Genomic DNA, 25,218 nt, shown 5'->3' with positions numbered 1-25,218 from the left:
TGCACACACACTCACACACACACGTATGTGCATATGACACATGATGTTGTTTGACAGATGACCAACAAACACTTGTACTGGACAGTCACTACAATACTACAAGAACAGAGCTCAACAAGAAGAGCAGAAATTATAAGACACATGATCAAGATAGCAAGTCAGTGACTGACTACACTCACACTGTATGTTGATTATCAATGTCATTTGTTGTGTAGAATACTTGAAGGATTTGAGAAATTACAATACAATGTTTGCCATACTAAGGTGAGAGGTGTGTGTGTGTGTGTGTGTGTGTGTGTGTGTGTGTGTGTGTGTGTGTGTGTGTGTGTGTGTGTGTGTGTGTGTGTGTGTGTTGTGTACATGTACATGTACTACATCCATCTTGTCTATGTACTAATCCTTTAGTGGCCTATGTTGTGAAACTTGTACATGTGATATGGTGATTAATTTCTGATTTCTTATAGGATTTAAATTTGTTTATGAATCCCACAACAAATTTTGTAAAATACCATAATCTTCTCAAAGTATCTGATCGACCATTAATACCATATTTCCCAGTGGCCAAGAAGGATCTCACATGCATCTACCTGGGAAATGACTCAATGGTTGAGAACATGGTATGTAATTTAATAATTAACATGGATACCTTTACTTCACATAAATTGTCTTTAGGTCAACTTTGAGAAGTTGAGAATGATAGCTCGAGAAGTGAAGAGCTGCAAACTGTACTGTATGAAGCCAATGATGGTAAGAGAACCGAGTAACTGGTGACTGTTCTATTAGAGTATTTCACTGGTGTACTACACACATAGCAAATACAGTTCACCACTTCATTAACATTAAGTACATTGATAGTACACTTGTGTTCTTCCCAACAGCCTCCACCAGTAGAAGCTGTGATGGTACATCTGGGTACTCCACCCAAGTCATTACACGGTTCATTGAGAATAAAGTTCAAGAGTCCTACAGCTTATCAAGCAACTGTCAATAATCTTAAGAGAGTTTATACTCAGGTTAGCAAGTTGTTAAGATTTATTAGCCTTTGAGGTCAAGAATTTTGTTTTGTTTGCTAACACTACTATGATTATGCTAACTTTTACATATTCACAACATCAAATGAGAAAAAGAGTAAAAGCCTACGTGGAGCAACCTTACGTAAAGGTCACCTTGATAAAATTTTAATGACAGGTTTGTCAAATTCTAATTAATGTACACTGATTTGCATAAATGCTATGGTTACTTATTGAGTAGAGCAGTATAATGCCTAACTGGATCCATAAGTACTTTAGTTTGTTGATATTGTTTTAGTTCACACACACAAGAAATCAGACAAGAAACCAGAGAGTCCATCGGCAAATCGCAGTCACAGAACATCACGGCAAGGCTCCATACCCAGCAGTATACCCATGTCTCCCAAACAGGGATCAGTGTCTTCAGACTCACCTCCACCATCACCAAAAAAGACCAGTACTCTAGGTATGTAAATGCACTTAAGTACGTTACAGTATTTAGTATTTCAACATATTTAACATTTCACAGGTTGCAGCTCCAAGTTAGTATAGGTATTAATGGAGGCAACAAACCCTCTAGCAAGAGAACAGCTTCTCGTAAGTTCTTATAGTATACTAGCAGTGTGTGCTTGTATAGTATACTGATGTCCCATATATGTAGCTAGTTTAAGAGTAGTGTGGCTTAGTAACAAAGTGAATAGAGGCTGAGTACTATATTAAGCTTGAGATCACACCCAAGTTGAGTTGGGAGCTGAAGAGAACACTAATAACAACTGTAGCAGATAGTTGAATAGTACACATCAAGTCACCATGTAACAGAATTCACTAAAAGAAAAAATGAGGCTAACTGTTTTAAACAACATTTTGCTCAATTGTTTGTGAGGAGTAGGCTAGTCTCAACCAGACAAGTTTTTCACATGAAACTTAATATGGATTAGAGATCATAAGCTGACACTTATGATGTCTAATAAATAAACACCCTGCTGGGAAATCTGTCTGTGTGTATGAGACTACATAATTGTTGGTAAACAGCAAGTTAGCCACCATATGAAGAAGTTTTTACATGAAACGGACATAATTTGGCTTAATCAAAGAACACTGTAATTTTTGCAAACTAACTTACAGAACTAATTCACAGTGCTTTTATTTCATTGTAACACTAATGTAGTGAAAGTTAATGGCTGTCAAGACATCGAAATACCTCGTAGCGTTCCCTTCCAAATATCCTCCATTCAATTCCCCATAGAAAAAGTAAGTGATTTTCAACCTTAAAATGACGCACTTAAATTTCCTCTGATTTTCTTCTGCTATAGCTCATCTTAATCACTATTCACTGCTCTTTCCAAATCTGGTTCGGAATCTGAAGTATCTATCACGTGTCGTGGGGTATTATGCCTTTTGTTGTATGCCCCTGAAACGCCCAATACAAAATGTATAGGGAAATTTGCTACACCCGGTCGGTTTAGGCCATTTTGACGCACCTAAATTTCCGTGAAATGGACTTCTTTTGGTATCATTGTACACGCAGAGAGTTGCTTTACATGTATCAAATTTGGAAAGTTACTAAGGCTAGTTGTTAGAGCAACAACGTTTTGCTCAATTGTTAGTGAGGAGTAGGCTGGTCTCAACCAGATAAGTTTCCACATGACACTTAATATGGATTAGAGATCATAAGCGTCAACTTGTGATCTCTAGTCAATAAGCACCCTTCTGGGAAATCTGTCTGTCTATAGTTGTTAGTAAACAGCTAGTTAGCCATAATGTTCTCTGCAGCTGATAACATGTATTAAATCCCATTGTGTGAGAGTGTGTAAGAGTGGAGCGCTGTGTGATAACTAGACAGAGTATTGTGAGATAAATTAGTTGTCATCCTCATTGTTATTGCACTTGTCCTCAGCTTCACGTATCACCTCATAGATGTTTAATAACAATGATGTCACCCTCGTAACAGGATATATATCTATAACATATATACCATTTTGACTATCACATATAGCATTATTGTGAATTTTGATTTCTCTTTTCTTTACAGCTAAAATTTGGGCACCATTATGATCCCAATAACAACAGACTTTTTTGAATCCAATCACAAACCATCGAACATGTCATTTGTACATATTAATATACTATTTTATTGTCAGAGTGTCCTTATAGTTGTTATTGTATAGAGAAGAAGATATGTTAGCACTATTATAATATTGTAATATAATGTATTTTGTATGTATGTCCTGTATAAACAACATGTAAAACACACACACACACACACACACACACACACATTCATTTCATGGTTGTTGTAAAACTGTGTTCTTGCAGAAGTTGCAGTGTTTTGTTTTGTCTCCTTTTTTTTAATAATGATTATTGATGTTTATAATAATCTTCTACCACAAAGTTGTGAAGGGCAGACATGCACAACTAGCTACTTGTATCTGTATCTACGGCTGTTAAATGTTGCCTCGCGTGATAAAGCTGTGCACGTGATTAACGCGCAACTTTAGTTGGGCGTGAACGTTAAGTTGTAGCAGTGAACTGAACAGATCAAGAGAAGCCGCAGACTACTTGATTTTTTAAAAGTTTCACTCCTTGAAGTGCGCATCAGGTAATTGTATTAGTGTGTATATTTGGTAAGGTAAATGATGGTATTTCCGGACACTCTTTAATAAAATCGCTCTAACATTGGACTCCCAACAAGTAAGCACAAACTCTAGGAATCGCTTTAAAGCCTATCTTATGGTGCATCTGCAGTACAAATTTCGTTTTGATACAATCAACTGCTGAGGAGTTATAAGCCAAAATTTAACAGTGTGTAAAAATGCAACATGCGGCTAATTTCGGACACTTCGAATAACGATCAAGTAGCGCCTTCTACAGGTTACCAATCCTCTTTAAAAGTATAGAGACTAAAGTACCACTCATCTGCAGCTTATATATCAAGTAGAAAGTTCATACCCTTTGGGAGGAAGCAACAGTGTGTATTTTAAAAGGTTTATGTAATTCGCGAATATTGTAATTGTAATTTTTAAGCAGGGAGTCCACTCAGTAAAACTGATTTTCAGTGGAGCCCTGAACAAACATACAATAGACACATACAATAACTAATAATATACAAAAAAAAAAACAACAACAACAAACAAACATACATACACAACTAAGGATACATAGACAAAATTACACAGGAATTAAGAATTAAGATAATAATTACGAAATGACGACAAAGTGGCAGCCCCAGTAACAGTGGACTTAAGGTTGTTCCATAAAACAGTTCCTCGGTAGAAAAAAGTTCGTTTGCCATAGTTGGTAAACACTCTAGGAACAAATAAACGTTTAACATTACGACTAAGATGACCAGTAACATCCTTCGAAAACTGAAATATATCATGTAAATAAGGAGGAGAAATTCGATGTAAAGATTTAAAAATCTGAATAGCCGTATGAAAACGGCGACGTTCAGTCAATGTAAATTGAAACTTGGAACTGAAAGATGACGGCAGCTTATGCATAAATTTGGAATGAATCCTTTCAATCATACAAGTCTGTTTTGCCGTAGATGGAGTCCAGATAACATCACAGTAATCAAAAAGTGGCATCACAAATGCTGAATATAATACACACAACACTGCAGGTGGCAGAGACCCAAACCGAATAATTGAAGCAAGTCTTGATCTAACTCTAGACAACATATTACAAATATGCAAGTTCCAAGACAACGCAGAGTCAATTAATACTCCAAGATACCGAACAGAATGCACCCGAGACAACACACTACCACCAATTGAGACAGAAAGGGTCTGACCTGTCACCCTCTGACGGCTACCAATGAGCATACAACTAGACTTATCAACATTTAAACACAAACGTGAGCTCCCTAACCATGTAGCCACAGAATTCAGATCTGATTGTAAACCATTTTCCACTACCCTTAAATCCGAGCCACAAAAATGTAATTCAGCATCATCAGCATAAACATCCAGTAAGCAGTGACTTACAACCGAGGGCAAATCATTTATGTATAAAGCAAAAAGCAAGGGACCCAAGATGGATCCTTGAGGGACACCAATAGAAACAGCAGCCCATTTAGACATCTTAGATTGAAATAAAGTTCTTTGCTGCCGTTGAGCTAAGTAATAAGTTCTTTGTAATAAGAACAAGTTCTTTTCTAATAATAATAAGTTCTTTGTAATAAGTTCTAAGTAATAAGTTCTTTGCTGCCGTTGAGCTAAGTAATAAGTTCTTTTTCAATAAGTTCCGTTGAGCTAAGTAATAAGTTCTTTGCTGCCGTTGAGCTAAGTAAATCGGCTGCTATTGAAAAATCGACTGCTACTCCGCCTGTGCTGCATGAATTCTTATGATATTTGCTATGCAATTACCCTAGGGTACGATCTTCTTATAAACCTTTGACAATCGAAAATATGAGCTTGGGCTGCCTAACAGTTTCAAAGTTTTGTACAAAAATACACGGCGTGGTTATAAGCCACAAATTCGTGTCAAACTTCGCGATGGAATAACGGATTCGCTTCAGTTTTGGTTTGTAGATAGGCCACAGGACACTGCATTAGTATAACAAATTATAGGCCACAGGACACTGCATTAGTATAACAAATTATAGGCCCGAGGATTCTACTGTTGTTGAGAACGATATAAGTGTCTGGAATTAGCCACTGTCTGGAATTACCTGCATTTATTGAACTGATCAGTAGAACTGCATTATTATCATAATTGTAACTCTCGCGTGAGACGTGGTCACGGGCATTCAACCTTTCTCTCACTTGCACGCATGCAGTCATCAATCTCACTCAATTCACTCCTTGGTAGTGGAGGCGGAAGGTGGGAGCTGGAGCCCCCAAACTTTCAGATGAGAGGGACAGAGCTCCGCCAATAATTGCCTTGTGTGATGTTACATGTGATTAAATGTTGTGGTTCCTAAACTGGCAGCATGTAGTGGAATGATTCGTACATATGTTGTACCTAGTCTCGCCGCATAGTCAGACCCTTTTCTTTCTTTTGTATGGGGGCGGGGAAAGAAAATGGTCTGGTGAACGTCATCCCGAGATTGACTGTGCAGCTTCTAGATTGTTTGTGGGTGCAAATGATGTGTTTTGCTAATCGTTGTGTCATTTGCATTCTGTTACCATAGACATAAGGCGTGATCATAGATATACTAGTACCCAGGATTGGGTCATTTCATGTGAGTCCATTGACTTCAATGCAAACATGTTTGCCAGATCATTGTTACCCCTTTGAAAAAGGTATGATAGTGAAATACGTCATTCACAATACGTTTCTGTAAAATGTCAATATGTGATAGACAGTGTTTGCTTAGTTGTTGGTAAGCCTTCCTCGCAAAAGGGGGTGGTAAATTAGTGGTAGGGCCTGGTTTGTAGGTGTGTCTCTCGATGCGGCTGCCGATACATAGCCACCATTAACGAGGGAATCACACTTATAGCACACGGCAACTAATTATTAATGTTTTGAGAAGTAGTTTCAAGAGTAGAATTAGTCTTCTGTGTGATAAATTTGAAGATATTGCTACTTCCGGTAACAATGATACGGCCTGAAAAACCAGATGATTCAAATCCCGGGTACTTGTCTGTATATCTATGGTGTGATCTGCTGATCTTTGCATCATTTGCATTGTATTACCATAGCTACTGCTTTATGTCTATGGCAACAGGATGCAAAATGACGTAAAGATTAGCAAAACACATCATTTGCACCCACAAACAATCCGGAAGCTGTGCAGTAGAATCTCCACAATCTCTGGATAGGCCAATGACAATGCTATACTATGTTCACCAGATCCTTTTCTTTTCCCACCCCCACACAAAAGAAAGAAAGGGGTCTGGCTACACGAGACTATGTTGTACCTGAAAGATTTTAATTGACTACGTTTGCAAAAAGTGTCATCAGATTCAATCTCGCCAGCACTTACAGTATTTTTTAGTGTTGGGTGATATATCGATATTAAATTGTATCATTTGATTTTTGTCAATATCGAAAAGTATCGATATATCTTTTAGATTGTGATATTTCGATACGATATATCACATGATCTGAATTAACTTTAACATGTATTTGAGCTTATTTAATAGTTGATTGTAGCTTTCCATTACCTTCAGCAACTTTCAAATCACTCTCTATGTGGGAAGAAAAATCCACATTGTGTATAGCCATATAGCTAAATTATGTAAGAAAACTAGCTATTTACTCATGCAAATTCATGTTACAATATTGTATTGAAAAGTATCAATTTCGACCAATTTTAGTCAATATCATATCGATATCATATCGTTCTGATAATCCTGGTATTGCCTGGCCAGCTGGCCATCACTACTTTTTTTCAAGACTTTAAAACTTTTCCTGGGGAGGGGGGTGCCAAGCCCCATCCCCTAAAAAATGAGCATGCCACTGAGTGTGTTTCGCGCATTGTATTGTTTATTCACTGCAACCATAAGCCAGCCTCCAGCTTCCATACAAGTGTCAGCTAAAATACCCTCCCCCCCCCCCCCCCATCTTTTAGGAAAGGTATAAAAGCTGGAATAGAACCAATTAGGACATGCACCTACTTTAATATTGCTTTTCAACAAGTTGTAAAAGATTTACAGCCATTGCACAATTGCTATTCCGACGATAATATTTGTTGTTTCTACCTACAGACATAAGAAGCTGTCTACCTGTAGTTTCTATTTAACATCCACCACACAAATATTTATTATGAGTCTATACCTTAGCTTACGCTGCAAAAGGCTATCTTCAAGTCTCCTAATGTACAGTTCTTCATTAATAAATATATCACTCTGCACAAAAACAAACCAATTAATAAGCTAAAATAATAACAAGTTCAGAAAACCAGCCTAATTGTAATATATAAAGCTTGGATACACACTACAACACAAACATTATGATGTTTTACCTGCTGGTACAACTAAAGTAATTCTACCCCATGATTGTCCTTCAATGGAAGGATTCGCAAAAGAAAGCATACCGAATGATGGGCATTTAATAGGTATTAAATATAAATTCAGTGTAAAAAGTTTCGAATGCAGCTGCAGGCAAGTCCAGGGTAATATTGCAATGGTTGGGGAAGGTATATAAACTTGTCAAAATGATTTTAAAATTGGTGCACGTCCTAATTTGTTCTATTCCGTTCCGGCTTTTATATACCTAGCTTCCCCATCTTATCTACTTTCCTTTGTCTCTGCTTTGTGCAAGCGAAAAAATCATGAGGTGTACATCATTTAGAATAAAGGCAACAGTCTCATGTGATCTGTACCTATAAAAAATAGATGTTACCACCATGTAGCACAAAGTAGTGAGCAGGAACAGAACCAAAAGTTATTAGACAGGATACTTCATAGTTTAATTGTCGGTGCATGACCTCAAATTCTGCTTTCTAAAGTCAAGATTAGTTGCATGTGATCTGGCAGTCATACTCGGAGATGGGATTGGATGGTGAAATGATGTGTTAAGATTGCAGACAGACTTGAATCTGCATTGAAAAGTCTATTGATGTAGCATACAATACAATTAATATATGAAGTGCTGGGATTTTCCAGCCAAAATTATCACCCTAAAGCCAGCCTCAATTTCCCTTCATGACAACTTGGCAGCATTAATTCAAAAATGTCTTCAGAGTAATCCCAAACCTCTCCAAGAAAGTTTCTGTGGAATTTTAAAAATTCTACTTGCAGAATTTTTTTGCTGATCATGACTAACTGATGCCTCCAAGATCAACAATGGATAAGGCTACAGGCTTCACTGTTTGATGTACCTTCACCTCTTTTCACCAACCACAGTACATACAAAACATGTATCATGGACTGGCCTTTGTTCTCCTTTGTGTTCCAGTTCTTTTTGCTGACAACATAAGGTGTCAATTTGCGATGTGGTTTCACTGTGGTTGGCTATTATGCTTATCACCCATATATTTCCTTTCCATTATGTAACTGAATGTTGGGGCGTGTATTCTGATGGCACAAAATTACTTTTATGGCATGACTGGCACCATTCTGTCTTTTATAGCAGTATGTGCAGATTTGTTTGTCATAATAATGTCATTTAAAAAGTACACAAGTGAATGAAAAATTAGGAAGATTAGGGATCAAAGAAAAAAGTTGCAAAACAAGGAAGGCTACCTATACCTGCAGATATACTAGTGGATATTAAATCCCTAAACTTCAGTCTTTATAACAGATATAGGCAACCTTCCTTGTTCACCACTGTTTAGCTATTCCCTTGTTTCGCTATACTGTTTTTCTTTAATCCTTAATCCAACTTAAAATTCGTTCTACTTGTATATAAACAAAGGCATAGGAACAATTTTCAGAGTGGGGGGGGACAAAGATAGCCATAACCAGACACCCAAGGTTCCATTGATACAGCTCCTGTAATCAGTTCATATGTGCATTTATATAAAGGCGTTGTGGAGTGTGTTATCACTAGCTAATAACTCTACACCTATACTGCATAGCTATATCTACATAGCTATCCTGCTAATGGCTGCTATGCTCCTCTACACCTACTGTATGTGCTTGATGTATGTATATATCACGTCAGAAATCATGATCATGTGATAATCTTCTCTTTATGCTACCTTTACATACTTTGCACTGCAAGGATCACAACATTAATAGTTTTTACCCACAAAGTGAAACACTGTTACCTTTAAGGAACTACAAGCTAGGATGCCTGCTCTAACAGGTGTTCCAAACTGAGTGTAGATCACGTGAATACCACACTGCATTCACGTTTAGCCACTTTTATTTTCAGTATCTTGTATATTTCTCTTTAGACTACTTTCTTCTTAAGAGTCTAGACTACTTGATAAATCAACTTCACCTAATTCTGGTTTATTCGTTGGTAGTCAGTAACTCCCATACACTTGTGAGACTGCCCTGTTAGATCTGTTACCACCCTATCAATTTGAGTTAAATATCATATTATGCCACAGATGTGGCGCTCTTTTTACTATGTAAACTTCTCACTGCATTGGATCCAGGAAATATTTGAACAACAGATATCACATGCAAGCATGACAGGAATAAAATTACAGGTTTTGTGTTTTATACAGTACAGTGAATGGCTTGACAGTTGTGGTGGACTGGTGATGCCACACCCCAGAGAGTGCTTTTGTGTGATGGTTGTATGGCTTCTTGTGTGGAGGTATTTCTTTGTATGTGTATACATAGCTTTGGCTGATTGGCTAGTTGGCCCAAAAAGTGGGAGGGCCAAAACATGTTTTTGACAATAGTGTGAGGGCCATGGCCCCAAGCCCCCACCCCAACCCGGTTCTGACGCTCTTGTATATAAATATAAATACCGGGTACAAAGATTATATGTGACTGGATTTTGGAAAAACGATCCAAATCGCACATTAGAAGTTTCGAGATAAACGGTTTTAAAGAATTGAAACCAGCATAACTCTCCAAGGATAGCAAGCACGCGTATGAAATTTGCACAAAAGATGCATCAATCTGTTACCTTTCAAGCCACTTCCAGTACTTGTAGCTGCTTGTACAGTTTCCCGCCAAATAAGATAGAAAATCTGAGCAGTTAGACGAGCGAAGTAGTATCACGAGTGCTCACAAAGGGGTGGAGGCTGGGGGGTGGCGGGGAGGGCAAAAGATAGGCCTCAAAATGGAGGCAGACCACGATTGGAGTCCAGACACGAGATGACAGGGCTGTGCTGGCTCCTTAGTGGCTGATATGTGGCAAAATCTACAGAGAACACGTCTGGCCAACATTATAAGGCTGTCCACCAGTAAACCACTGATTCTTGCCAAGCCAGGTCCTTCACAAGGCCTGAAACCGCCATTTGGGCACTCTACACCACCCAGAAAAGACGTCTATTAAAACCAGCCTCGTGTAGTTTGAGTAGTGCTGAGGGTCAAAACTTGTAGTACGATAGTGTAGCTATCCACTGGTGGTGTTAGTTTGATTTTGCCTGATGTGCGATTTGGTTCGGTTCTGTAAAATCTGGTCACATATGCAGTTCTCAGTGAACGGGGTTATGCTAGTGCACATGAGACCAGACAGAAAGTACAGTTATCTAGGCAGGATTAGCTAGTTCAAATAACACACACAAAGTTTAACCATGCATATTATTCTGTAATATACCCACATGTAGCTGTATCTAGTTAAAGAATAGCTATATAGCCACAGTACAGTGTAAATGTATTGGCAAAACAGTTTTGCTATAACCAACACAGAGAAACCATGCTGGTATAATGACATGGAATCCTACGCTGCTAGTTATGAAGTTGATTGCATGCTGCGGTTTCGTCACATTTGGAAGAATTTCACTTATTCTGTATTGCTCAACTTGACATCCCTGAACATTAACGTAGGCTTTGATCATTACTGCAGGAGGTTGAGTTTACGCTAACCACTCGAGTCTACGCTGTCATGGTGATTCAAACAATGCAAACATCAGTGCAGTGAAGAGTACTAGTACATGTACTAGGGCATGAACGAATGTTGATTTTAAACATTTGAACATTCTCTCAAAATCCGTTACAAATGTTTAAATGTTAAAATTCTACCAAATACACCAAACACCCTTCACACATGTCATAATTTTTGTAATATACAGTATACTATAATTTATTGTGTTAGTTATTGTAAATATTTTGACAATCAGTGATAAAATGATAAAACGTGTACAAGTAGACACCTCTTATATAGTTACTTCAAGTCACAATCAAGACTACAGAAAGTCCAAATCTTAAAAAGGTAAGGAAGTACAACTGTACATAAGTGAGTCAAGAGTTTGGTAACAAGTCAACCAGCAGTTGGAAGTTTTTATTTAGAAAAACAGATGCATCTACATTTTCAGGTTTAAGCAGCTTCGTAGATTGGTCATTGTATGCCCAGCTGTTGAAAACAGCCTTTCACTTACTGTTGATGTAGCTGGCACACACAAAATGTATCTGGCCACTCTAGACAAGTGTTTGAATCTAAGTTCATTCATCTTTCACTATTGCAAGGGATTTGTATTCCTGGTAACCACTTTCTCAGCAAAATGCTGACTGACTTCATCTTCACAATCATCATAAGGATCATCATCTCCTTCGTCACCAAGAAGGATGTCAAGTGCAGTTTTAGTCTTCTTCTTCTTGCATGGCAACTAAACTGGTGCAACATGTACTGAGTCTGCTGATTCCACCAATTCTTTCATCAGCCTTGTAATCTTAAGCCTATCATCGCCCTTCAGCTTGTCATCCAAAAACTTCAAGTTACGGAATCTTGGATCAATAACACTTGCTAGCACTAGTATTTCAGTAAGGGGTAAATAGTCAAGCCCCCATCTTTATCGTAAAGCAATAGAAACCTTTGTTTTGAACTCCTTAATGCAGGAGGAATCATCATCATTGACTTCCAGCTTCATAATCAGCCCATGTACAATTGGCAACACACCAGAAATTGACACATTATTTTCTTCACTAAGAAACACCGTAGCAACCTCTATATGCTCCAAAACCTTTGACAAATCCTCCAGAATGACCCAATGTACTGGTGACAACTCTAGGTATCGATACTGATTTTATGTCACACTCTCATCAGCAAGCACTGCAGTCAGAGGCCACCTGTTGTGCAGTATACTCTGTATCATGTATAATATACTATTCCGTCTAGTAATGCAGGCCTGCTGCATCTTCTTCGGTTCAACAGACATTGCTTCTTGTCGTCTTTTGAGTTCAGCAGTGGCAAGAGCAATGTGCCAAAAGTGAGTTACTGGCTTCTTTGCTGCACCTAAAGCTTGTGAAATGGCAGTGAGACTCAAGCCTTCCTCAATACAAAGTTGCAACCGATGTACAGCACAACTGTAGCTCTGTCTCTTCATGCAATTTGTCACCAGCCAACTCCTGTTTGAGCACTGGTCATGTACCACTGATGGCAGGTGTTTCTTCTCCAAATCGTAATCTGCCATCACCTGCTGCACTTTCTCGACAATGTTGTTTGCTGTATGGTGCTCAGGGAATGGAGATGTTGCCAGAACACAGGTAACCATATTCCATCTGCTGGTAATAAAGTGACGGGTAAGTGATAAGTAAGCATCATTGGCTCGACTGGTCCAAATATCCGTTGTAAAAGCAAAGAACTCTACCTCTGTTTGAAGGTAATCTTTGATGGAAGCTTTTCCATTTGCAATCGGTAAGTGTCTATATAGTTCAGGTGTGGTAGTGAAACAAACAAATTGTATCTTTTTGGCTACTTCTGACAATTTAAAATGATACGCATGTGATTAAAAATGTTGTATTTTCCTTTATGGAAGTAAAAGCAATCTTATTTGTTTGATCTTTGCTCACACAAGTGCTGTAACTTTGTGGACTGTCTTCCTTGTGGGGTCTAGTAGTTTATGTTGACGTTGTTGTTTGGGGCTGGCATTCATACTGTATCAGCTGTTGCCACTATTGCATTGGTAGTAGCCCTCTAGAGAGAAGAGTCAGTGCTGGTATAATAATGATTGGTCACCTTGAAGTTGGGGATCTGTGTAACAGCAATCTGAGTATGCCATAGGAGGTAGGACTGTATGCTACTTTCTATAATTACATGTTAGTATTTCATGTGAACTACGTGCATGTAGTACAAATATAAAAGTGTGGTTTTGTAGGTCTCAGTAGATGCTTAGTTAGCATTTAATGTAAGCTTCAAAGAAATCTATGTTGATTTGTTACTTTAACTGCACTCATGGAAAATTTCAGGGAATTATATGCAAGGATACAAAAGTTATGAAATTTCAAAGTTCAAAAATGGGACAAATTTTGTTTGTGAAAAAGGTACCTTTTTGCAAATCCGGTCACATTTTAGCACAAAACACATCAGATCTTACAGTACCTATGGTGAAAATTATATGTGTACCTACAACTGTATATCTTGCCAAGCTACATGTACATCCAAATCCAATATCATTAGTGTGAATCAAATGGTTACTGGGAAATAATCTGACTTGTGAACATAGTCTGGCACCGCCTGCCTTTTTGTAAAAAGTAAGGGTGTGGTGAAATACAGATATCATATAATTTCAGAATGAATTCAATTAGACAGTGTATGTAACTGCTGGATACGTCAGATGATTGCCCTTCAACTTGAACAAAAACATTGTGTTACCAAGGTGATATGTGCAGTGGCCCCACCAAATTTCCATAAGAGAGCGGTGCCCGCCCAATTTTGTTATTACGAACAAGAGACAAGTAGTGTATACCTTGGTAGCACGATATTATCGTTGTAAATCAGCAGTTGATATTGGTATAAGTTCAATGATTACATCGCGTGATCCAAATAATTTTGGTGGTTTCTATTTAACGCACAGCATCACGTGATCCAAATTTTAGGCGGTGAATAGAGGAAGAAGGAATCCAGTCTATTTTTTACATCTGGAACATTGAATTGTGAGCAACAGCACAGATATTCTTTAGGTGTTGGGGTGAAGTGACCTAAAGTGATAGACGAAAAGTGGTGTTAAGTCGGTTGGAGGTGATAAATTGCAATTGGTGGCTGAATTAAGCCATACGATTATCTGAAGAGTCAGGCATGAGTACAAAGAGTTGTGTACAAATATAGATGAGTGAAAGGAGACAAAGACAAGGAGGTGTAATAAGTTAGTTTCAATTTTTAGCTTCTAAATCATTCATGCAGTAGCATTAGACTAGTGAAATAAGCTGCAGGAACAGCAGCGTATAGCGTATTATTAACTAGCTAGTTACATTTATCCACTTTTGAAACAGTTTTTAAACCAAATGTATGTAGAGTCCACTAAGGATGGACTCACATTTTGTGCTAGTTAGTTGCATGGGGTGAAATGTGTGGGTGAGTGTGCCCACCCATCCATGGAGGCCTGGCTACGCCACTGGATATGTGTGTAAACATCATTGGCACACATTAATTAGCTACCACCAATTCCAAGCAGTAGAATTAATTTAGAGTCTGTAATTCACCAGACTCTTACTTTGTGTGAAGGGGCGGGCAGCGCCAGACTGTTGTGAATACTCATTAGCATGTTGTACAGAACCACAATCAACTATTTACTCTCATATGCACTGTCTATTTCCGCTCAATTATTTTTTTCAAAACAGCTGCAGTGTAGATTGTGTAATTTTCAGCAGTTGTGTCCCTGACAGTGGTGAGGAACACGAAAAGTTTTTAATTGCTATGCAATTATTTTCAATAAAGTCATTTCTACAGGTACTTCAACCATTAAAGGAAGCTTTCCACTTTTGTTTTCCTGTAGCTATGTCTCTAGCCTTAACCTATTGTCTTAGCTAAAACTTCAGTGATACTATAACTGTATCTAAAATAGCAAGACATCTACTAAGGCTTGTACTGTTAATTTAATTGCAATGAATTGATCATTCCAAGTCATACACTGATTGCCATTAGGGGTCAGTGAATAATATCTGGGTCAGCATTGTAAGTGGGCTGGACCATTTGGGTCACATTTTGCCCGGGTCAAGTGGATCTTATCCACGTACTTGACTGAATTCCTGGGTTTCACCTAGATGAGATCACATGTGACTATAAGTTAACAAGCTTGATTGTATTCAATATAATTGCAGTTATAAATGCTCAAGAAAGATACGTGGAGCCACACCCACCATTCAGGCATATGTTTTGCTGTCTGTGCAGGATATGTAGAGCCATGCCCACTTATCGAAATTGTATCAGCCGTTCTCTGTAAGTATGCATAGCATTACATGCACTTTCGGGATCCGTGTTGCTAATTGAAATATAGGTAACTATTCTGGATTGCTGTAGCTGCATGTAGACTTACGTGTAGCCAGACCCACTTGATAATACATAGCCTCGTATGTAGCTACTTGCTTCTTGCAGACGATCCTTTCTATAGTGTAAAAAATGTAGGGCTAACTGATGGAGCTTGAAACTTGTGGACTTTTAATCTAGCTCTTGAGGCACACCTCTATCTTAATTAGGGCTAAAACGAATATTCTAAATGAAAGAGAATGAATGTTTTTAGTTAAGAACGAATAATTGAATATTCTATATTTTAGTGTAATACTGAAATACAGTGTATATGTGTTAATTCTTATTGTTTGTATTCAGTTGTAAAACATCATTAAAATTTGGCATCTTAAAACCTCAGTAGGCAGCTTTGAAATGAAGTAGAAGTGTCAGATGATGTAGCTACTAGAGGTGTACCGATAAGAATTTTTGATATCCAATTAATCTGTACCTAAAAGAGCTGATACTGATTATATAGCTACTGATTAAATTATTGTATATTCTGTAAAGTGTAAATCAAATAGAGCTACAAGTGTAGCTACTGTATGATGTATACTCTCAGGGGTGGATCCAGGACCTGGCAAGGGGAGGGGCACAACAGGCCAAGTTGTAGGTGGTTGGGGAGAGTCAGCTGCAGATTCTCTTGTTATAGTTGCTGCAATTTTGAAGCAGCAAATAATACACCTCTTAGTAGTATCTCACTGTTGATTTTTACCATTTTGGCCTTTGCAGATGATTGTGAAGTCTTAAAAGCTGTTTAAAAGGCTCTGAATGTCTTAAACAACAGCAATACGATAATTATTCTTAGAGGCGCTTAGTATGCACGAAGGTGCAGGGTGACAATTTTATAGCTAGTTTGACTTTGGTTTCAGGTGAATTTGCATATTATTCATGAGTTATTATTATTATTATATTCTAGGACCGCGTCACATACAACCAAGTACATACACCAACGTTGCAACCTACCCATTGGGCAAGCATAAACAGTGCCATAGGCAGCACTCAGAGCAGTGTGCGTGTACCGGTGGAAATGATACATATGCATACGTGCACAGGCAAGGGAGTTTAACTGGCATCAGAAAACCACAATACTAAAACACAACCTACACAAAAACCAAGCTATATTGAAAGTAGCTATATATTTTAGGTGTGACATGTCTCTCAAGATGACTCAGCAGTGAAATGAGGCTATGCAGAACAAGGAACATGGTGAAGTCACAATTAACAATCGATCCCAATCAAGCCAATATGGCACAACAGACTCTGTTGTAACTTGAGGCCACAGGTGATGTGCCAGTATATCAGCGGTGTGGCATTGGCACAGTGATCACAGTCTATAATATTATGCATACAGCCATGCACAACATACAGGAGATAGTTACACATTGTTGTATATACTGCATCGGCTTCTAGTTTAGCTATTATACAGACTCACGGTAGAGTAGTACATAAGTCCAGTGGAAAATAATTCCAGCCGCTAGCAAGCCAGATGAAGGGTGAGGATGTATAATACAACTACCTGTACAAGTATTACATTACTCATTACCTTGCTGTTCCAGCTGGTTGTTTATGAGCGCATCAGCTGGTATCCCAACTGGTCATCAGCTGGTTGTTCACTGCATGACGCCTGGAGCGCATATCCTGCACACAAAATACACAGTTACAAACATTTAAACAAACTTGTAATGTTGTTGTTTACTGGTAAAGTGGCCTCTCCGGGACATTTACTAATCTTTTCCTTCGAGCAATCTGTAATTAAACAAGGGTGTGGTGCCGGGTGTTGTATAGGATTACACGTACGGTAAAATCATCAGCACGAACAGGCGTACTTATTATACGGTTGTACCTTCATTCACAGGCAAATCTATCCCCGCTTAGTTCATGTCTCTAGGCCTCGTAGTTTTCTCAAACATTATTTATTCATTATTAATGACGTAATTTTAACCGCATTTCGTATTATTCTTAGTACTTGGTTGTATAATGATTAATGTACAACCTCTATAAGAGGAAAAATGTACATATTTTGATAAGAAAATAATATAGTCAGTTATAAAAATAACTGTTACAACTCTTTTTAAAATGTTCCAAGTTACTAGAAGTAGGCATTCCAGACTGATTTTAAAATTTTGGAAAAATGGGCTTTTTATATGCTCAATAGATAGAGTATTGATTGCCGATCTCAGAAATATATAGTTTGTTGGGTTGGAATTAGCTACTTTGGCATGCACACTGCTTAAAAACTGAAAAAAGGTACATTTTTTCTCCAGGGCTCCCCATACGTTTTACAGGGGAAGATGGCACAATTGAATCAGGAAGCCATTTAGCAATCTGGACTATCTTGAAACTGCAGTTGCTTCTAGCTGCAAGTTTGTACATGTAATGAGAGTAACTTCAGGTCTTATTGGATCTCAGCGATCTTTGTATGCTTTGTGGTGAGCAAATATGTTTCACCTACTGCACACTTCTCAATACAATGGTGTATGCCCATAGGCAAGTGGCTATCTCAAGTTGGTAAAAACATCAAGTTAACAACTTATAAAGGTAAACAACTAAAGTGGAGGTGCCACAATGATGCAACAATACCTAAGGTGGAGTTGTGGTTTCAATTATGGCATTGTTATGCCGACTTTCAAGTGGTTTATACTTTTGAGCTGATGACACAACCATCAGAAAATTGCTCTGGAGCTGAAAATCGCTAACCCAAGCGAAGTAACTACGCACTTTAAAGTAAGCACCAGTGACTACCTTCCACCCGACCGTACGTTTTTTAAAGTTTTAAAGTATTCTACATACATTACAAGGCTTGAAAAGATTACAAAACAACACAAAACTTACTTATATGTAACGCGCACGATAAAACTAAGATTTTCATGATGATCAGCGTGTGGACAAACTCCACAGCGATTTTCACCCTCATTGGAGCTCGGACGACGGAGCAATCCCAAGTTCAACACGAGTTGTCATTTTGTGCCAGAGTTCTATTGGGGAATATACGGAGAATTTTTTTATTAAAAAATCTCGGATACTGGAATGCCTACTAGAAGTAACAACCTCCGTTCCATAACGTGACAGTTGAAGGAAAAAAGGAATCGTGGTAAGCATTAATTCTGGTTGGCAATGTAACTAGTTTGAAGGGGTGCCCTCAAGTATGGTTAGTGTTGTAATCTAGGTTAGTTTTATATAAGCTGATATTTGGCCTGACAAAGTTTAGTAGGAATAGTAGCTATATATTTTAATCAGAAGCATGGCTCCTCCACAAGGTGGGGGGGGGGGGGGGGGGGGGGGTGCATATGCTTCAAATGCCCCATCGCCCCATCCTGGATCCACCATTGATTCTAATGATTTGTAACATTGAGAAAACAAAAGTGATGTAACTTTGCTATATTGCACAACTACCTATGTTGGTGTGGCCTCTATTACACAACCCAGACATGTAGGAAGGCACCACAAAAATAGTATAGCGTAAGCAACCATTAATTGGATGGGTTCAATTACCAGAAATGTATGCTTCAATTATCGGACGGGTGTTATACTAATAAAAACAGTAAACTTCCGTTGTACAAAGAAGTGGCATGGTACAAAAAGAGTGTGTTATGTTTGTTAAAGGTTGTAATTCTACTGATAAAGGATTGGACAAAGGTTAACAGTTCGTGTTACTTCTGTACTGTAGATTTAGGGCTGTTTTTAGAAGTGAGTTCAGCCTGCACCATCAATGGCATATTCTCTTCGTCACTTTGGATACCCATGACAGTCTATTGTTAATTTCTACTTCAGTGTTAGTCACCATACAATAAAGGAAATGATCAAGACCAACAGTCACTGAAACTTCCACAGAAAAACACAGTACGGCTAGTGTTGAACTTGGGAGTTAAACTGGCATAACCTAAGATGACATGGCGGCTGTAATGAAGCTAAAGATTGGTGAGAATGTAGTCCAAAACAGTGTACTACCATCTAGCCAACTGTTGAGAAGCGTAGAGAACCTAATTGCCATGACTGGGGTTCAAGTAGCCATGCCACCATGGTTTTCTTACGAAGCTTCTAGCTAGAAACCACTAGATCAAGAACAGAACCAAAAGAAGGATTTACAATTGGTTGGGAGCTGGTTGTTGTACTGTTGAATACTGTAGGGCCTTAAATGACCATTGTGTGTGTAATTATCAAGCTATTTATGTATACATTTTACAAAAAACAGTCGTAGCTCATACATTACGCGATGTGACGTGCATTTGTATGGATGTCGGTCAGACCTTCATAAATATGCTGGATTTTTTTCAGATTTTTGTGAGGTTCCAGCACGAGGCCATGACAATCATTGGACCAATGTCCGATAATTGATACATGCAAGCCTACGGAGTTCCGGTGATTGAGCCATGGTTCCGATAAACGGTTACTTCGACTTTTCACGTTTTCAGCTGTTACTGGTCAGGGGAAGCACTTTTTGACACCGACTTGATACACAGGGAAACGAAGTCAAGTCGAATACCTCTGCCAAAAATTGTGCTCCAGGGATGTTCATATAAGAAGGGATGTGGGGCGGGAATAAACGTTCCGTTAATTGGTTACTTATGCTACATTCAGTAGGCACCACAAATATTTTAATACATGCTCCCTTGTCCTGATTACTCCATGTTTTGATTAGTTACCAAGATGGCTGTTATACACAGATCGGTATAGCTTTCCTGTGGTGTAGTTTTTTGTTCTTAAAGTGTAACAGCTACTGTTCTGGGTAAGAATATTTCAGTACTTACACACACTCGTATGGCTTCTCGTAAATTATCATTTTATGGAATAGTATAGAGAGGGTTTCTATTTGTTTGTGGTGAGCAAAAAGGCTTTTCATAGCTGTTACTCATATTTGCCATGCCAGCAAACTAATTGGTTCACAGACCATTTGTGCCCATTTGGAAGACATATATCAGCAACCAATCTGATCACACTCGCGATTACCGATCCGATTATTGGTACATTTCTAGTCCAGTGTCTGATGTTGTTGCAGTTGTAGAGACTGACAAAGATTCCTCATTATAACTACTAGTGTCCGCCATCTTTACTGTAATTTTGATGTTTCGAATTACAAGAATTGCTACAAACGAATTTGAATCAAACATGAATTCAAATATTCTGTATATTTGTTTTAGCCCTAATTTTAATTAAACCGGGTCACATGTGAGTCAGATCCAGATCCCATCCGGATTACCATTACCTACAATGTGTTGTTTTGTATTAGAGAGTGGTATACATAGAATTCTTTGATCTTAGGGGAGATAATGAGGTCTACAAAATCCCTTAAGAGACCTCTGGAGAGGTTCTCAAATGATTAGAGACCTCCTATCTCCAGTTAAGGGAGTCACCACCAAGGTGATGCTCACTGATCTGCTATGCTTCCTCAGGAGGTAGAGTAGATCAGTGATATACAAAATGTAGAAAGTGATTGTGGGTTTGCATTTTGTGCAAGATATGACGACATGATGACATTTTTACTCAACCCACAATCAATCTATGTGCAAGTTTTGCCTGCTTTTTAAAATCCTTGAAGATCTTCGTGGTAGGTCTCTAACTATTACTTACGAACCATCTACTTGTTGAACACTAGTACTGTCCTTTAAAGATGGGACCCATCATGGGAGAATTTACTAATTGTAGCCTACAATGTATGCTGTGGTGATTGATGTAATTAAGCTACCTGTATTTGATAGATACACTTTGTCTTATCTGTACACAATTACTGCATGTACACTGAATTACGCAGTACAATACAGTAAAGCCGCAGAATATTATTGTTGTATCATTTGAGTTACTACTTTTTTTGTGATCTCTTTACTGTTATCATGTGTGTAATATTTTGTTATTCTTCACATTATAGTGAACAATGTCAGCAGTGGAGGTGAAGAAAGCTCAAAACAATTTGATTTGTCCGATTTGTTGTCAACTGTTCAACAACCCCAAGTATCTGCCTTGTTATCATTCCTACTGTGAAGGATGTCTGGAGAAGATGCAGGTACAATCCAAGATCATCTGTCCTGAGTGCAGGAAGGAAGTTAAGGTTCCTACAGGAGGAGTGAAGGAATTTGCTACCAATTTCTTCATCAACCGACTAGTTGATGATTTGATTTTGAAGAAGAAAGTGGCTGGGGAAGAGAAAGTCAATTGTGACAGCTGTGAAGAGGATGATCCTGTGGTGTCATTTTGTCCTGACTGTAATTCTTTTCTGTGCCATACTTGTAATGACTTCCACAAACGCAACAAGCAACTAAGAAGCCATGGTGTTGTCCCATTAACTGATCTGAGATCAAACAAAGACACACCAACCATCCAAGCTAAGGTGAAGATCCCACTTTGTAAGGATCATGACGAACAACTGAAGTACTATTGTGAGACATGTGATGAACTGGTGTGTATGTATTGTACAATGAAGAAACACAGTGGCCACAACCATGACTCAATGAAAAACATTGCCAGTAAGCACCGGTCTCAGTTAAAGAAGGTCACCACTCCAATAGTAGGAATGATCCAAGATCTGTCTGGTGTACATGATAACATCAACAAGATGGTGAAGAAGATAAGAAAACAAGGTGATGAAGTGAACAAGCAAATTGATCGACATTACGTTGAACTGGTCGAAAAGCTGATGAAGCAGAAAGATCAAGTGAAGCAACAAGTACGTGACACAGTGTCACAGAAAGAGAAGGCACTTACAACACAACTTGATGAAGTGGATTCAACACAAGCTAAACTTGTGAGCATGAAGGAACTGAATGATGCTCTAGAGAAGAGCTCTGACCAAGAAGCATTGTCTGCAAAGAAACAAGTGATTGATGGTATGCAGCAACTAACTGAGAAGTACAAGAAAGTGAACAAACATCCTGTACAATCAGCCTCAATGGAGTTTACACCTAGCAAAGATCCTTTTCCACAATTTGGTTCTTTCTCTGCTGTAAACCTCTATAGTTCTGAGGTAGCTAATCTTCTACAATCCATCATTGTAGGTAAAATGGTAGAAGTCACCATCATCACCAAGGATAGCAATGGAGATCATTGTTCCACAGGAGGTCACAAGGTATTTGTCCAGTCAAAATCATTTACAGGCAATGTGACTGTTGGGGAGGTGAGGGATAACAATGATGGTAGTTATGTGGCTTCTTTAGTAGGTGAGAATGTTGGAGAGGCAAAGTTACATGTGTCCATAAATGGTCAAGAAATTAAGGGAAGTCCCTACAGCATTATTGTGGTTAGGAATTACCAAGCACTTAACCTGCCTAACAAGATAGTGAATAATAATGGTAGCATGAGTCGACCCTGGGGTGTTGCATTTGGTAGGAATGGAGTATGGGCAGTAGCTGACAACTCCAACCATTGTGTGTATGTATTTGATGGTCAGGATAAGTTAGTTAGGAAGGTTGGTAGCAATGGTAGTAATAATAGTCAATTCAATTATCCTCATGGTGTTGCATTTGATAATGACAATCACTTGTATGTGGCTGATAGGAATAACCACAGGGTACAGAAGTTTGATGTCAATGGTAACTACTTGCTACAGTTTGGAGGTCGTGGTTCAGGTGATGGTCAACTAAACACTCCATGTGGTATCACAACACATAATGGTAGGGTATATGTTGCTGATACTCATAACCATTGTGTATCAGTGTTCCAGTACAATGGTCAGTTTTGCATCTCTTTTGGTTCTGATCAGTTAGGTAGTCCCTATGATGTAACAGTTAATGTCAATAATCAGTTGCTTGTTGCTGACCATAGTAACCACTGCATAGTCACTTTTACTCTTGATGGTCATTATGTAGGCAAGTTTGGTACACAAGGATCTAATAGGGGTCAATTGAAAGGTCCATATAGTCTTGCCACTGATGTAAATGGATTCATCTTGGTTAGTGATGATAATCATCGTGTGTCTGTCTTTGACCATGTTGGTAACTTCATTCATTGCTTTGGATCATATGGATCTGCTAATGGTCAGTTTAGTTATCCTGTTGGCATAGCTCTTAGTCCTAATGGTAGCATTTATGTTAGTGACTGTCACAACGAAAGGATTCAGATCTTTACCAACTACTGACCTTATAACAATAATGTGTTTATATTTTACAGGAAGTGAAGTGACTATGTAAACTATACACTAGTAGTGTAACACTAACACTGTTGTGTTTTGATGATAATTGTGTTAGTAGTTATTTCATTTTATTGTTGTTTATTGTTTGTGGTTATAATATTCCAATTTTTGTAGCTAGGTTACCTTTATGTGTAATTTATTCTGGTTGTTATAGTTACCATCTTGTACAATACTACACTAAATAATACATCATATTATTGTTTGTTTACCATATTTGGATGTTTGTTTCTAAATTAATTAATTAAAAATGTTTTAAACTTCACACTTTCATCATCAGTGTACTCTTGTAACATTGTATCAAAAGAAATAATAGCACCAACGTTAACCATGTGTATGAATGAGGCAATAATTAACTACAAATCGTATGGATAGGCCTGAGTCAAAATAACATACCTTAGAATTTTGCCCAAAATGCTTAGGAAGTCTCAATTTATATAAATTATATTAGCTACTTTTAAATTCATGCATATATGGAAATCAATGTAAGCAAGAGTTCATAATAATTATAATATGAACTCTTCGTGTAAGCTCCATAGTTTGAAATATATATCCACCTAGTACGATGGCATTACACTGGCAGCTGCCTATTATTATACTAGCTAGGCCTGAGTCAATTTTTCCAAAAATGCTGTCAGGAATTTCCCTAAATTTTCACCTATTATGCTCTTCAGCTGTTCCCATTATGCTTGCATTATGCTCCTAGGTTATAATTAGCAACATTTAATCAGTGACTGCTCTATTAGAGTATTTCATTACAAAGCGACTGTTCTATTAGAGAGTATCGATCTAAGAAGCTATGTACAATGCATTTGAGCGCTCTAATGCAATTTACAGTTTCCACTGGCTGCTCTATTAGGGAGTATTGATCTATTTTCAAGGAATTAAGCTCCATAGTTTGAAATATCTACCTAAAATGCTAACATTATGCTGGCATAGCACTCTATCCTATTACACTTTATAATAATGTGCTGGCATAATACTTTATGTAGGCCTAACCCTGGGCCACATTATATTAATAAGCAATGTACGTATAGTTGCATATTCTTATAACTTTTTGCCTCTATGTAGCTACACTTGAATCAGTCGAAGTCGGCCACACAATAATGACATGAACCTTAAGGTGACCTATGGAATCATTTTGCTCTCTCCAAGTGTCCAATTGTTGGTTACAAAAGTTCAGAGTTATGTGACTCGACAGCCAATAATACCAACTGCAAAAACTGGCATAAACCATTGATGTGCCACGATAAAATTTAAGCCTGTTGATACATATCTGTATAAATAGGCCATCTGTTGTTCAACTGGCCATTCTGCTAATAATATTATTGCCATGCACAAAAATAATGATCT

General features: G+C 38.1%; 4 protein-coding genes across 6 annotated transcripts in view; all 4 read left to right on the top strand.

Annotated features, from left to right (window-relative positions):
* LOC136259184 (uncharacterized) overlaps positions 1 to 264 on the top strand; it is a 40,386-nt gene extending 40,122 nt beyond the window's left edge. The window contains exon 14 of the mRNA XM_066052645.1: positions 216 to 264. The gene's annotated coding sequence lies outside the window, so the exon portion shown is untranslated. The remainder of the gene's footprint in view (positions 1 to 215) is intronic.
* LOC136259180 (rap guanine nucleotide exchange factor 2-like) overlaps positions 1 to 1,618 on the top strand; it is a 117,282-nt gene extending 115,664 nt beyond the window's left edge. Inside the window, exons 14-15 of the mRNA XM_066052639.1 lie at positions 1,309 to 1,476; positions 1,540 to 1,618. Of these exons, the coding sequence (XP_065908711.1) occupies positions 1,309 to 1,476; positions 1,540 to 1,562 (191 nt within the window). The 3' untranslated portion in view covers positions 1,563 to 1,618. The remainder of the gene's footprint in view (positions 1 to 1,308; positions 1,477 to 1,539) is intronic.
* Positions 1,619 to 3,511: 1,893 nt separating this feature from the next.
* LOC136259175 (E3 ubiquitin-protein ligase TRIM71-like) lies at positions 3,512 to 24,038 on the top strand. 3 transcript variants are annotated; one of them, XM_066052625.1, is made up of 2 exons: positions 3,512 to 3,598; positions 21,613 to 24,038. In XM_066052625.1, exon 2 carries the CDS (start codon positions 21,619 to 21,621, stop codon positions 23,812 to 23,814), a length of 2,196 nt encoding a protein of 731 aa, XP_065908697.1. In that variant the 5' UTR covers positions 3,512 to 3,598; positions 21,613 to 21,618; the 3' UTR covers positions 23,815 to 24,038. The 3 variants fall into 3 exon arrangements, with proteins under 3 accessions (XP_065908697.1, XP_065908698.1, XP_065908696.1); XM_066052626.1 differs by lacking the exon at positions 3,512 to 3,598 and adding an exon at positions 10,149 to 10,169; XM_066052624.1 differs by lacking the exon at positions 3,512 to 3,598 and adding an exon at positions 19,299 to 19,840.
* Positions 3,516 to 25,218, top strand: part of LOC136259176 (E3 ubiquitin-protein ligase TRIM71-like) — a 70,197-nt gene continuing 48,494 nt past the window's right edge. Inside the window, exon 1 of the mRNA XM_066052628.1 lies at positions 3,516 to 3,609. The gene's annotated coding sequence lies outside the window, so the exon portion shown is untranslated. The remainder of the gene's footprint in view (positions 3,610 to 25,218) is intronic.

This window comes from Dysidea avara, chromosome 6 (genome assembly GCF_963678975.1).
Source record: "Dysidea avara chromosome 6, odDysAvar1.4, whole genome shotgun sequence".
NCBI lineage: Eukaryota > Metazoa > Porifera > Demospongiae > Dictyoceratida > Dysideidae > Dysidea > Dysidea avara.
The sequence above is the reverse complement of the archived record's forward strand: the minus strand, read 5'-3'. Positions and strand labels throughout refer to the sequence as shown.

Bases quoted from the DNA above. Each gene is read 5' to 3' on its own strand.
- LOC136259175 (XM_066052625.1), top strand. From the start codon at position 21,619: ATGTCAGCAGTGGAGGTGAAGAAAGCTCAAAACAATTTGATTTGTCCG.